Source organism: Meriones unguiculatus (assembly GCF_030254825.1).
Source record: "Meriones unguiculatus strain TT.TT164.6M chromosome 5 unlocalized genomic scaffold, Bangor_MerUng_6.1 Chr5_unordered_Scaffold_121, whole genome shotgun sequence".
Classification (NCBI taxonomy): Eukaryota; Metazoa; Chordata; class Mammalia; order Rodentia; family Muridae; genus Meriones; species Meriones unguiculatus.
This window is the reverse complement of record NW_026843572.1, coordinates 81,141-92,959: the sequence shown is the minus strand read 5'-3', so window position 1 is coordinate 92,959 and position 11,819 is coordinate 81,141. Positions and strand designations below refer to the sequence as shown.

At 39.6% G+C, this 11,819-nt stretch overlaps 1 protein-coding gene across 1 annotated transcript; it reads right to left on the bottom strand.

Annotated features, from left to right (window-relative positions):
- Positions 1-2,875: 2,875 nt before the first annotated feature.
- LOC132650321 (C-type lectin domain family 2 member D11-like) lies at positions 2,876-11,220 on the bottom strand. Its single transcript, XM_060375814.1, has 5 exons — positions 11,045-11,220; positions 7,158-7,283; positions 6,044-6,222; positions 5,361-5,467; positions 2,876-4,400 (listed from the first exon to the last, which is right to left on the bottom strand). The coding sequence occupies exons 1-5, from the start codon at positions 11,130-11,132 to the stop codon at positions 4,241-4,243; spliced, it is 660 nt and encodes a 219-aa protein (XP_060231797.1). The 5' UTR covers positions 11,133-11,220; the 3' UTR covers positions 2,876-4,240.
- Positions 11,221-11,819: the final 599 nt, after the last annotated feature.

The window sequence follows — 11,819 nt, the reverse complement described above, 5'->3', positions numbered from 1 at the left end:
CTAATTTTGGCAATATATTCTAATCTTCTGACTCCTTCTCATTCTTTGGCTTCTTCTGGCTCCTTCTCATTCTCTGGCTTGTTCGTCTTCACCTGTGTATAGCTTGTTCTCTATTCAACCTCTCTCTCTCTGTGTAAAACCCTCCCACTAAAACTCTCCCCTCTCTCTCTCTCTCTCTCTCTTCTTCTCTGATGCTCCCTTAAGTACGTTCCCTTTCCTCTCTGTTCTTGTGAGCAATCAGCATATTTTATTCTGTCAAATCTTTCTATGATTCGTCACTTTGTCTGCCACTCAATTAGACATCACTTTCAAATATGAGTGCTTCCTCCTACAAACCAACTTTACCATCATTGTTGGGATTAAAGGTGAGTACTTAGTCAGTATTCCAGCCAGAGAGATTAAAGTTGTGTGCTAAGGGCACATCTGTATTTCAGACAGAGTAGCCCTGTTGATGGACTAAAATCCCTCTACACAATATCACCAATAGATTAGATCATGTGAAGGAGAAAATATGATGTCTTAGAGACAAGGTAGAGGACTTAGATCACTCAGTGAAAGAAAATATCTAATCCAAATAATACCAAGAACCAAACATGCAGGAACTAGGACGCTTTACAAAGACTAAACCTACAAAAAGTAGACACAGAAGAAGAGGCCCAGGACAATGGTGAAAAACATATTTTGCAACAAAATCACAGAAGAAACTTTCTTAATCTGAGGTAAGAGTTGCCTACCAAGATCTGACAGAATACAGAACACCAAACAGAGCAGACTAGAGAAGAAACTCCTCTCATCATATCAAAACACTAAGTGTTCAGAACAACAGCAACAAACAAGGATATTGAAAACAGTCAGAGAGAAAGATCTAGTCACATACAAAGGCAGGCTCATCATAATAACAGCGGATTTGTTTTTAGTGGAGACTATGAAGGCCAGAAGGAATTGGACTAGTGTTCATAATCACAGAACCCAAAGCAAGTCTCAGCAAATATAGGAAACTGAAATTACATCCTGCATTTGATCTGACTGCTATGAATTAAAGCTATATATCAACAACAAAAGAACACAAACGCATAAAATCTAAATAACACACCACTGATTAAAAATTGAGTGAAGAAAGACATTAAGACGGAAGTTTAAGAATTCTCAGAATTAAATGAAATGAAAAAGAAATGAGGCAGTTATAAAAAGAAAGCTCACAACACTATGTGCGTAAATAAAACTTAGAGAAATCTCAAACTAATAACTTAATGATGCGCCTGAGGGCTTTAGAAAAACAAGAATAATCAAAAACCCCGCCAAAAGGAGATAGGAAGAGATTATCAAAATCATGGCCAAAATCAGTAAAATAGAAATGAAAAATATAAAATGAATCAATGAAACAAAGAATTGGTACTTTGAAAGTAGCATTTAAGTGACAACACATGCTGGAGAGAATGTGGAGAAAGGAGAGAAAGAAAAGAAAACTGTGGGTGAATATCTTCAATAAATATGGACATAAAAGTTCTCAATAAAATAATAAAATACTTGGAAACTAAGTTCAAGAACACATCAAAAAGTCATCCACCATGATCAAGTTTTCTTCTTTCCAAATTTACAAGGATGGTGCATATATAAATCAATAAATGTAATTAGATAAAAAGATGGAAACTATATAATCATTTCATTAAATGTGGAAAAGACCTTGAACAAAATTCAACATCCATTCATAATGAAGGTCCTAGAGAAAGTATGGGCACAAGGGACATTATCCCAGCATAATAAAGTCAATGACTGGGAAGCCCACAGCCAGTATTATCCTAAACGGAGAAAAACTCAAAGGCATTTCCACTAACCTCAGGAACAAGACAAGGATGTCCACTCTTCATACCTATTCCAATGTGGTTCTTTATAGAAACTGAAAAAATAATATTAAATTCCATATGTAAATACAAAATATCAAGGATAGCAAAAGAATCCCGATCAACAAATAAATTGCTAGAGATTTCACCATTCTAGTTTGTGTTATATTACAAAGTTGTAGTAATAAAGCAACATGGTATATAAAGAACTCAAGAAATTAAATACCAACAAGCCAAATAATTCAATTTAAAAATGGGGTACAGAGCTAAGCACAGAATTCTCAACAAAGGAAAATTGAATGGCAGAGAAACACTTGAAGAAATGCTAACATCCTTAGTCATCAGAGAAATGCAAATCAAGGCAACATCAGAATGGCTAAGATCAAAAACTCAAGTGACAACACATGCTGGAGAGGATGTGGAGAAAGGGGAACCCTCCTCTATTGCTGGTGCAAGTGCAAACTTGTACAACCACACTTTGAAAATCAATCTGGCACTTTCTCAAAAAATTGGGAATAGCACTACCGCAAGATCCAGCTATACTACTCTTGGGCATATACCCAAAAGATGCTACACCATTCAACAAGGACATTTGCTCAGCTATGTTCATAACACCTTTATTTGTAATAGCCAGAATCTGGAAACAGCCTAGATGTCTCTCAATGGAGGAACGGATACAGAAATTGAGGCACATTTACACAATGGAATGCTACTCCACTATAAAAAACAAGGAAATCATGAAATTTTCAGGGAAATGGATACATGCTGTTTTTCCAAGGCTTGCTCAGCTCTACCAATAAAAGAAAACAGAGGAAGAAAAGGCTAGAGAGATGCCTCAGTAGTTAGGAGTACTTCTTGCAAAAGACCAAGGTTCCATTTCCAGAAGCCACATGGCCACACACATGTCTGTAACTCTGGTTGCATACACACACACACAAACACACACACACACACACACACACACACTTATACAAACAATAAACACACATCAAGTAGATAAAAACATAGTCTTTTAGTCTTTTTTGTTTTGTTTATTTACTTTATATGCCAATCACAGCTTCCCCTCCCTCCTCTCCTCCCAGTCCCATTCTCGCTCATCCATCTTCCCTCTCCCCTTCCCTCCCCTTGCCCCTCTCATGCCTTTTTTCTCAAGGACCAGGAGGCCAAGTATAGATATCATACCCCCCCCAATTCCCCAGCAAATCAAGCTGTTATAGAACAAAAGAGAGAGAAAGAGATGAAAAGATCAGGAGATGCTTTGTAGCCTGTTATTTCATCCTTTTTGGGACTCATCAGTACAGTGTAGTTAACTCTATAAAGATTTCAAATACTTTCTTTTTAGGACCCAATAATATGCACATTAGTGCAAAACTAAGTATTGAATGCTTAAGGAGTTTAACTCCTATGTGATGTGAAATGAATCCAATAAAGTGGTAAAATTAAAATGGCATTTGTTTATAAAATGGATTATACTTGAACAGTATAATTATATAATTATATTTAGAAATATAAAACTGGAAATAAGGATATTAAAACCTAGAGAGATACTCTTGCCTGATACGTCTAAAACAAAAAGGGGGAACTGTAGAGAGCTGCGTAATGCTGTGCCTTAAAGATGGAGCTGGTTTCCACCTTCCACCTTCCTGATGGTGAGTGCTCTCTGTCATGAACAACTCCACATTTGGCTAAGGCCGAGGATCTGGCTTGCTTCCATGTATGTGGACCTATCTACATTGCCCACGTGGCATGCTGGAGTTGGCTACCCAGAGGCTATTTAAGCTGTGGGCTGGCTTTCCCCAGGGTCAGATGATTGTTCAAGGTTCCTGAATAAACTGCATTGAAAAAAAAAAAAAACCTAGAGAGAGATTTTGACAGTGTCACTTATGTTTTAAAGAGTGTAAAATAAATTTTAGTTTTAAATACTTTTTAAATTCTGGGTATTGGCATAAATTTTGAAAAGAACGTATAATGTGTTTCGCCAAATTATCAGATGCTACAGATTCTTCTCTTCCCTGTCATTATTAAAGCATTCCCATACTTCACTTCCTACTGTGAACCTGTGGTTCTCCTGTTTCAACCCTTAAGTAGCTGGCATCACAGGTATGTCACTATATAACCACACACACTTTTGGGAACTCATTTTTGTGGTCTCATAGACTCAAAAGAAGGACTTCTCTGCACAAAATGAAAGTGGGGTTCACTAACATTAATTGTACTTTACGCTTAAGGTCTGAGTGCCGACATCTAAGTTAGACTCATATGTTCTTCTATGTTCTTCTTATCCCCTGTATGTACACTTCTTCAAGATGGTTTTCATTTGGGATGTCAAGAAATATTCTTAGTTCCTTTAATAGCGATGTGGAAAGATGTGGGAAAGAGTAGCAACTGTAGATAACAGGCTAAAAGCATCTCTTTGCAAAGGCTGAAAAAGGAGAAAAAGAATTTTGCATATAGCTGTTGGGTTTGGTACAGATCCATCTTCGATCTGCATAGACCCTGGCACTGCTGATCCCGTTGTTGTTCAGGTAGGCATGGTTTTCCTTTCCCCGGATGGGAAACCTGAAAAGAAACCTAAAGCAGTCAGTCTGCAGAGCCCAGAACTGCATTCACTACTGCAACAAAATCTCACCCATGTTCACTGCTTATTTGTAACATGAATATAGTCAAATAAAGACAGTCCTGTACCGGTTTTGCACCTAGCAGCTTTAACACTTTCAGAGTTATTTATGAATACCACATCTCTGTCATTTTTTTGTGATGTGTAACATGTGTACAAAGCAGTCGACTGGGGCTTGCTGACATGTTCAAATGAAGTGCAGGCATGGGTGGGCTCACAGAGGGGGATTTTCAGTTCTATTTTGAAGCATTTTATGTAGCTGAAAACCCATTTATTAAATTGCTGAAAAGGCTTTAATGATAGACTTGACCGGGCTGTGATTTACCATTCTAGTAAAATAGCTGTGTTCAAATCCAAGAAATATCTTGGATGTCGACAGATAACAAGACTTTAGGGGTGGTTTTCCAGTGCCCTTGAAGTCTCTGCTTTTGTGAACAGGTATGGCTGTACAATGACTGATGAGTCTTGGCTAGCAGTTCTGTAGTGTCTTTCTAGGGTTTCAGAGCCCTCACTGCCCATCTGAGGTTCTCCCTACATCCCACACAGGGCATTTATCAACACAAAGTTTTAAGTTGGTAAAGGAGCAGACAATACCTCCCCCAGATGCCATCATCATTTGAGTAAAATCACACTAAGTAAGGGTTTTGGAAATGATGGCCAATAATACATGGGAGAACCTCCAAAAGATTTAAGTTTGTGGGGATGTGGAGTTGGCTGGGGATTGACTCCTGTGTGTAGCACACACCCTCCCTCCCAGGCACACCTCCAACCCAAGAGTTTATTATTCTTCCTCTCCAGTACAGCTGGCCTCACGTTAAGCAGCCATTTAACTCTCAGAGCCACAACTCACACGCAATCACAGCATATGAACACAGTACAAGGAAAAGCATCTGCAAACATACGTGCTGTTATACTCAGTGTTGTCTGTCCATCTCCAAGGGAGTTGTGGTGACTCTCTGTGCAGGCCGATCCAGTAGTCAAAAGTCCCCTTGTATCTTCTTAGGAAACCCTGTCATGAAACACAGAAAGCAAATACATGTGTCTCTCTGTTTCAGATGATGCTTGAGACTCTCCACTCCACAGCTTCCTCTAGAGATGTCAGAGGGTGTAACTGAGGGTCACAGAGTTCGTAGGTGTAACAGCCTCCAGCTCTCAGTGCACTCAGTTGACATCTGTAATTCTAAAGTACCTCATTTGGATTAAAATACCAAATTTAATGACACACCCACTGTGGCTGGCATAGTTCCTGGCTAAGCCACCCCTTGCTGTTCTTAAGAGTTGTCACCTTCAGTATACAACATGTGCCAGCTTGGAGAAAAACGCTCATGACCACCAGGTACCTGGGTAAAATGGCACCTCTGACCTTTCAGACTGACTGTGAGCACGACATGCAGTAATGTTTCTTCAGTGTCTCAAAGCTTTATCTAGATGTGCATGACCCTCACAAACAGCACACACTCATATGTTCCCCATGTCTCCACCTGATTGAGGTGAGAAACTTCCTCATACTTCACCTTTACCCTCCCTATCTCTAGGCAATATATAGTCAACAGAACAAAGAAACAACCCAATCCCTGATCATTACCAGCTCCTCCAGGTTGTCAAATCGAGCAAGTTGGGCCTCTTGTGCCATGCAGGAGGCCTGGCTGAAGGTCCAGTTACTTGTGGATTCAGAAAAATGAAAACATTTATTTCCAAATCCAATCCAGTGTCCTGGGCAAGCACCATAGAAGTTTTTCACTGGTGTCTGTTCATTCTTTCTTACTAAAATTCAGACAACACAATGAATTATAACAAGCTTGTCTTGTCTCTTTTTGGCATTCCCTGCTGAGCTCAGCTGTGAAGTGTGAATTTGATTGTAACTTCCCCAGTTCATCCATAGGAGTCCTGTCCTGAGCACAATAGGCCTTTATCTAAAGGTCTCCCACCCTGGGTCTGAGTCCCATTTCCTCTCAGGTGCTCACTGACAGCAGGGCTCCCTGGAAGTGCATTGATTTCTATAACATCATCACTTTTGTGCTTTGGATGATTGTTTCCTACAGTGGGGGTTGCTACAGCAACAAGCATTCTGTATGGACACCTACTTTGACAGTCGGCCTGATGATTGAGTAGCAGCGAGAACTGTTGGGAAGGTAGCATACACAGTGTGGACATGTTGCTCTAAAGGATGGTTCACGTGCCTAAGAGGACAGTGTGAGATTTTATCACACTATTCTGAACAATGTGGCACTAAAATCCTAAAAACTGATTACTTCAGGAACTATCCATTTAATATGCTAAAAACACTACTGAACGTGGTCACTAAAACCATGGGTAATGGGGAGAGCCACAGTGTGTTCTTGGCCATATTACTCCTCTCTGACCTCACACTTCCTTGAGGTTCCTCCTTTGGGTATTGCTCTCCTTGTTCTCTGCCTTGGACAGTTACCCTGGGTGGACATATGTCTCCTGCATCTCTGTCTAGAGCTTGATGATATCATGTTCCCAGGGATGCTGAGCCTGGTCTCCTGTGCACACCACAGCCTGTGCTGTTCCTTCACTTCAGCTTCCTGCTGGAGCCTGAGTTCCCAGAGAACAGGAAGTTCCAGTGTGTTTTCTCAAGCCCTTCCCACAGTGCCTGCTCACAGTGGTCAGTAAGTATTTACTGACAATGTCAATGTGGACAGCATGTTACAGAATTTGGAGAATAAGTCACTTACCTGCCAAAGCAACAGAAAGCACAATTACTGCTACAGTGAGGACTGTGATCACTGCATAGCAGCAGTAAAGCTTAGCAGGAGACTCGGGGGAGACGATTCTGAGACATTTTCTTTGGAGCTTTTTACCTGAAAATATAAACATGAGAACATGAATCTCCGGAACCTTTAATAAAAAAGATAAATTTACCCACAATCACTGTAGATTTGGGTTTCACTCCCCTAGTGCAAACTCCCTCACCAAAGTTCTCGGTCCATAAATGGTGTCTTTGACTCCCAGAAGACTAGAGGAAAGGGAAACAGAATTTTTGCCACAGAGTCTTCCAGTTATTGAACTAAGGGCCCGTCAAAGAGCAAGAAACAGAACGAGTGAAGCTCAGGATGAAAAGAGATGACAATAAGGTTACTTACAGATTTAGTTCTGTAAGAACAGACCTGGTTAGGACCTAGGGGAGCATAATAACAATAAAAGTATAAAAGCAACATGCCAGGTGTGGTGGCACAGGATTGTGGTTCCAGTGCATGGGGAGTAGAGGTAGGAGAGTCAGGAGTTCAAAACCAATTTTGGCGAAAATTGAGTAAGAGGCTGAGATGAACTAAGTTAGACTCCATTCTTTCAATCTGTCTATGTATCTACCTAACTAACAACAAACTGACTGAATAACTAACTGAACAACCAACTAACTCTTAGGTGACCAACCAATCAACTAACTCTAATGAACAAAGTACATGGAATTCATCATATTAACAGAATAAGAAAATTAAAAACAGCATTTCAATAAAATCAGCAAAAGCATGTGCAAAATGCAATGTAAATTCAAAGTTCCTTTGATAGGAATTAAAGGAACTTCCTTAACCTAAAAAAAGGTTTTGTGCTGAGCAGTTATATGTCAACTTGACAAAAACTAAAGTCATCTGAGCCAAGGGACCTCAATTAAGAAAACATCTACTGTTTGTGTGGTGACAGAAGCCTTTATTCTCAGCACTGCAGAGGCAGAGGCAAAGGAATCTCTGTGAGTTCAAGGACAGCCTGGTCTACAAAGTGAGTCCAGGATGCATGGGCTCTGTTACACAGAGAACCCGTGTGGTTTCTGACTTTGTGTTTTTAATGTGTGTGTTTCTTGAGATTTCTTTCTTTCTGTCTTTCCTTCCTTCTTTCCTTCCTTCCTTCCTTCATTCCTTCCTTCCTTCCTTCCTTCTTTTACATTCTGGTCTTAGCCTCATCCCTCCTTACCTACCAATTACAAAAGCCCTTTGTCTTCCCCATCTCCCTCCCCTATTCCTCAGCAAAGGGGAGCCGCCCTTTCCATCCACCCCAGGTCATGAAGTCATACCATAACTGAGTGTGTCCCTCCCCCATGTGGGAAGTAATTAAAAAGAGAGTCCATGTCAGAGAGAGCCCCTTCTCCCCTAATAAGGGGAACTACATAAGACCTGAACTGCTCATATTTACATCTTTGCAGGGGGCCTAGATCCAGTCCATGCAAGGTCCTTGGTTGGTGCTTCAGTCTCAACAGGCCCCTCTTGGCCCTGGTTAGTTGGCTCTGTTGGTCTTCTTGTGAAGCTCCTATCAACCTTTTCTTTTTTAATTCAGTAATTAGGAAAGAACCTTTTCTGCTTTCCTAATTATTGAATTAGGAAATTTTCCTAATTAGTGACTGATGTGGAAGGGCCCAGCCCATCGTGGGTGGTGTTATCCCTGAGCTGGTGGTCTTGGGTTCTATAGGAATGCAGGCTGACCAAGCCACAAGTAAGCAGCACCCCTCCATAGCCTATATCAGGTCCTGCCTCCAGCTTTTCCTGTTTGAGTTCCTGCCCTGACTTCCTTCAGCCATAAACAGGGATATGGAAGTAAAAGTCAAATAAATCATTTCGTCCCCAATTTACTTGTGTCATAGTGTTTTCTCCCAGTGATAGAAATCCTAATTAAGACATGTGTCTATGATACACCAACAGAAAAATCCCACTACAGCCAGCATGAATGTTTTCCCCAGTAACACAGAACAAGGTCAAGTTGTCTGCTCACAGTTCTAGTGTGACTCTAAAGGTCCTATCCAGCACCATAGGGCAAGAATAACAAATAACAGTCAAGCCTCATAGAGATAAAGGAGTGAATGGATATATCTACATATAAATTTCTATTAAAAAGAGTATTAAAACAGCTCTAAAATGATGAATGATATTACAGTGCTGCAGGAAAACATGTCAACTCACAAAATAACTTACTTTTATACACTAGCAATTGTCAAAAGCAAACTAATGTATAAGAACTGCAGCACTCACAGCACTGCCAAACACACATTAAACATGTAATGAAATATGTTCACAATCAGAGTCTGGAAGAGCAGCAAGTGCTCTTAACCTCTGAGCCATTTCTTTAGTTCCTATCATGGGGTTTTAAAACTTCCTATCATGGGGTTTTAAAACTATCAGTATATTTTAGTACAATTTCTTGAGAAACAGAGAGAAAGAAAAGAAAAAAAAAAAACAAGAGAGTGTTCATTATACTAAATCCAATTTATATTTTGGGTGTGTTGGTAATAAATATGACATATCTTTTGGACTTTGGTTCCACAGAAAATTCTGAACACTCTCTTTATAGTTGTACTTTAAACAAAAATGTCCTCTGGATTCAGTAATCAAGGTCCATGGCTTTCTTTTTTAGTTAAGTAACATGCAAATTTTCCTTTAAATATTCCCCCAAAAAATAGCCCATGTGGGTGTTTCACTTCAGAAAGTTATTTTATCTATCTATCTATCTATCTATCTATCTATCTATCTATCCTTCTGTGTGTCTGTCTATGTATTGAATTGCATATGTGACCTCTATTGCTTCCTTTCCCTTCTTCAGCTTTTTTTTTTTCTTCTCTAATTTATACCTCAAATGTGTATTATGGAAAATCTCACACATATACAAAATCAGAATGATAAGTTCTCACCTCAGGCTAACTTCTCTCACAGAAATGTAGGGTTTGTATGCGTATCTGTGCAGCAAATAAAAGTGGTTTCAGTTATGAGAACAATTGCCTGAGCTGAAAAACATCTACATTCCTCTCTACCTTGTTTTTTGTTTTGTTTTTTTTTCTTGTTGTTGTTAAGTATGAACACTGTATTTAAGGAAAGCCAATATTCTTTCAATAAACCAAACAAGGAAGTAAAGAAAAATTAAAGTAATGGAAGAAAGTAAAGAAAATAAAAATAAAAGAACAAAGCAGACAGTTTTCAAATACAGAAGACAGTTTCTTTCTGACGACTAAAACATAAATTCAACAGGATTCTTTGTTTCAATACTTTACCACAACATAGATATGCCAAAGGGTTCCCTGATTGGGGGAGGGGGTTCAGCCAGCCCCCAAGGCACCTCACCTCCCTCCTTTCTTTTGAATCACAGTGGATCTGAGAACTATGAGTCCCAGCACCACAGATGGCATCCTCAGCTGTGCACATAGCAAGCTGTGCTGTTAAGAGTTTCCTTCACTCTGGGACATAAGAAGCATATTCTGTAGCAACTTAATTCAGTAGAGTGAAGTAGCAAGCTAAACACACACACACACACACACACACACAAAAAAAAAAAAAAAAAAAAAAAAAAAAAAACAATAAAAAAAATGAAAAACAAAACAAAACAAAGCCAAAACCAATCAACCACACCAAAAACAAAGCTGTGCTGTGGCTCAGGCTCTTATAAAAAATTTATTGGTTTTCTCCAGCCCAGAAACACTTGAACATTTACTACTATAGAGAAACTAGAACAGAGGCCTTCATTCATGTCCACTTCTAAGGAGACCCACCATGACAGCCTAACAGGCGAGAGGGTCAGCTCCTATGTTTTCCTGGTGAATCTCCCATCTATTATTTTAGTTTGGTTCATATTGCTTTGAAATACTTACCCATTTCTACCTCCTGCAGGCAGTCTGGAGTAGCGGGCTCTGTCTTCAGCATGCCCTTGGATGCCTCTTCAGTCTTTGCAGCACCCATCTGTGAGCTGAGAGGAAGCCACTCACTGAATTCAGGAGGATGTTTGAAACTTGAAAGCCTGGAGAGGGAGAAAGAGCCTTGTGTTCTGTATGTACTTCCTACTAGGCACTTTACCAACCCAGCCCAGTCAGGTAATTCCTCATTCACTCCTTATCAGTCCTTAGCAAATCACCTCTCAGCACATAGCTTTCTGTTTCGATGAGAAACAGAATTACAAAGTAGGAGGTTATGTCAAGAAATGAAGTGAACTTTAAACACAATATATGAAACTGATGAATGCTTTAGAATTTGAAAATGTTCCATACTTATCACTGATTCTTTAAGAAAAATACTGCTTTGATGAAAGTTGATGTTATTAATTGGAGGAAGTATTTATTTTACAACAGGGTCTCACTCTATAGCTCTGGCTAGCTTCAGTTATCACTGTGTAGACCAGGATGGACTCAGACTCACAGATATACGCTTGACTCTGTCTCATAAGTCCTTGTATTACAAATTCAAGCCACCACACTCAACACATGTGTGCTAATTTTAGAACAATTTTACTTATAGATTATCTAGATTTGGCTATTTGAATAATATTCAATACTTATATTTCAGGGATCTGCTGAAATGCAGATAAAGGCAACACACAGCTACAGAGCTATGACCTATCCAGGGACCAGCTACTCCATTCCTCAGTGTGTG

Bases quoted from the DNA above. Each gene is read 5' to 3' on its own strand.
- LOC132650321 (XM_060375814.1), bottom strand. From the start codon at position 11,132: ATGGGTGCTGCAAAGACTGAAGAGGCATCCAAGGGCATGCTGAAGACA. The intron at 7,284-11,044 runs GTAAGTATTTCA...TTATATTTTCAG, and splicing joins CCTGCAGGAGGTAGAAATGG to GTAAAAAGCTCCAAAGAAAA. The intron at 4,401-5,360 runs GTATGTTTGCAG...GTTTCTTTTCAG, and splicing joins AACACTGAGTATAACAGCAC to GTTTCCCATCCGGGGAAAGG.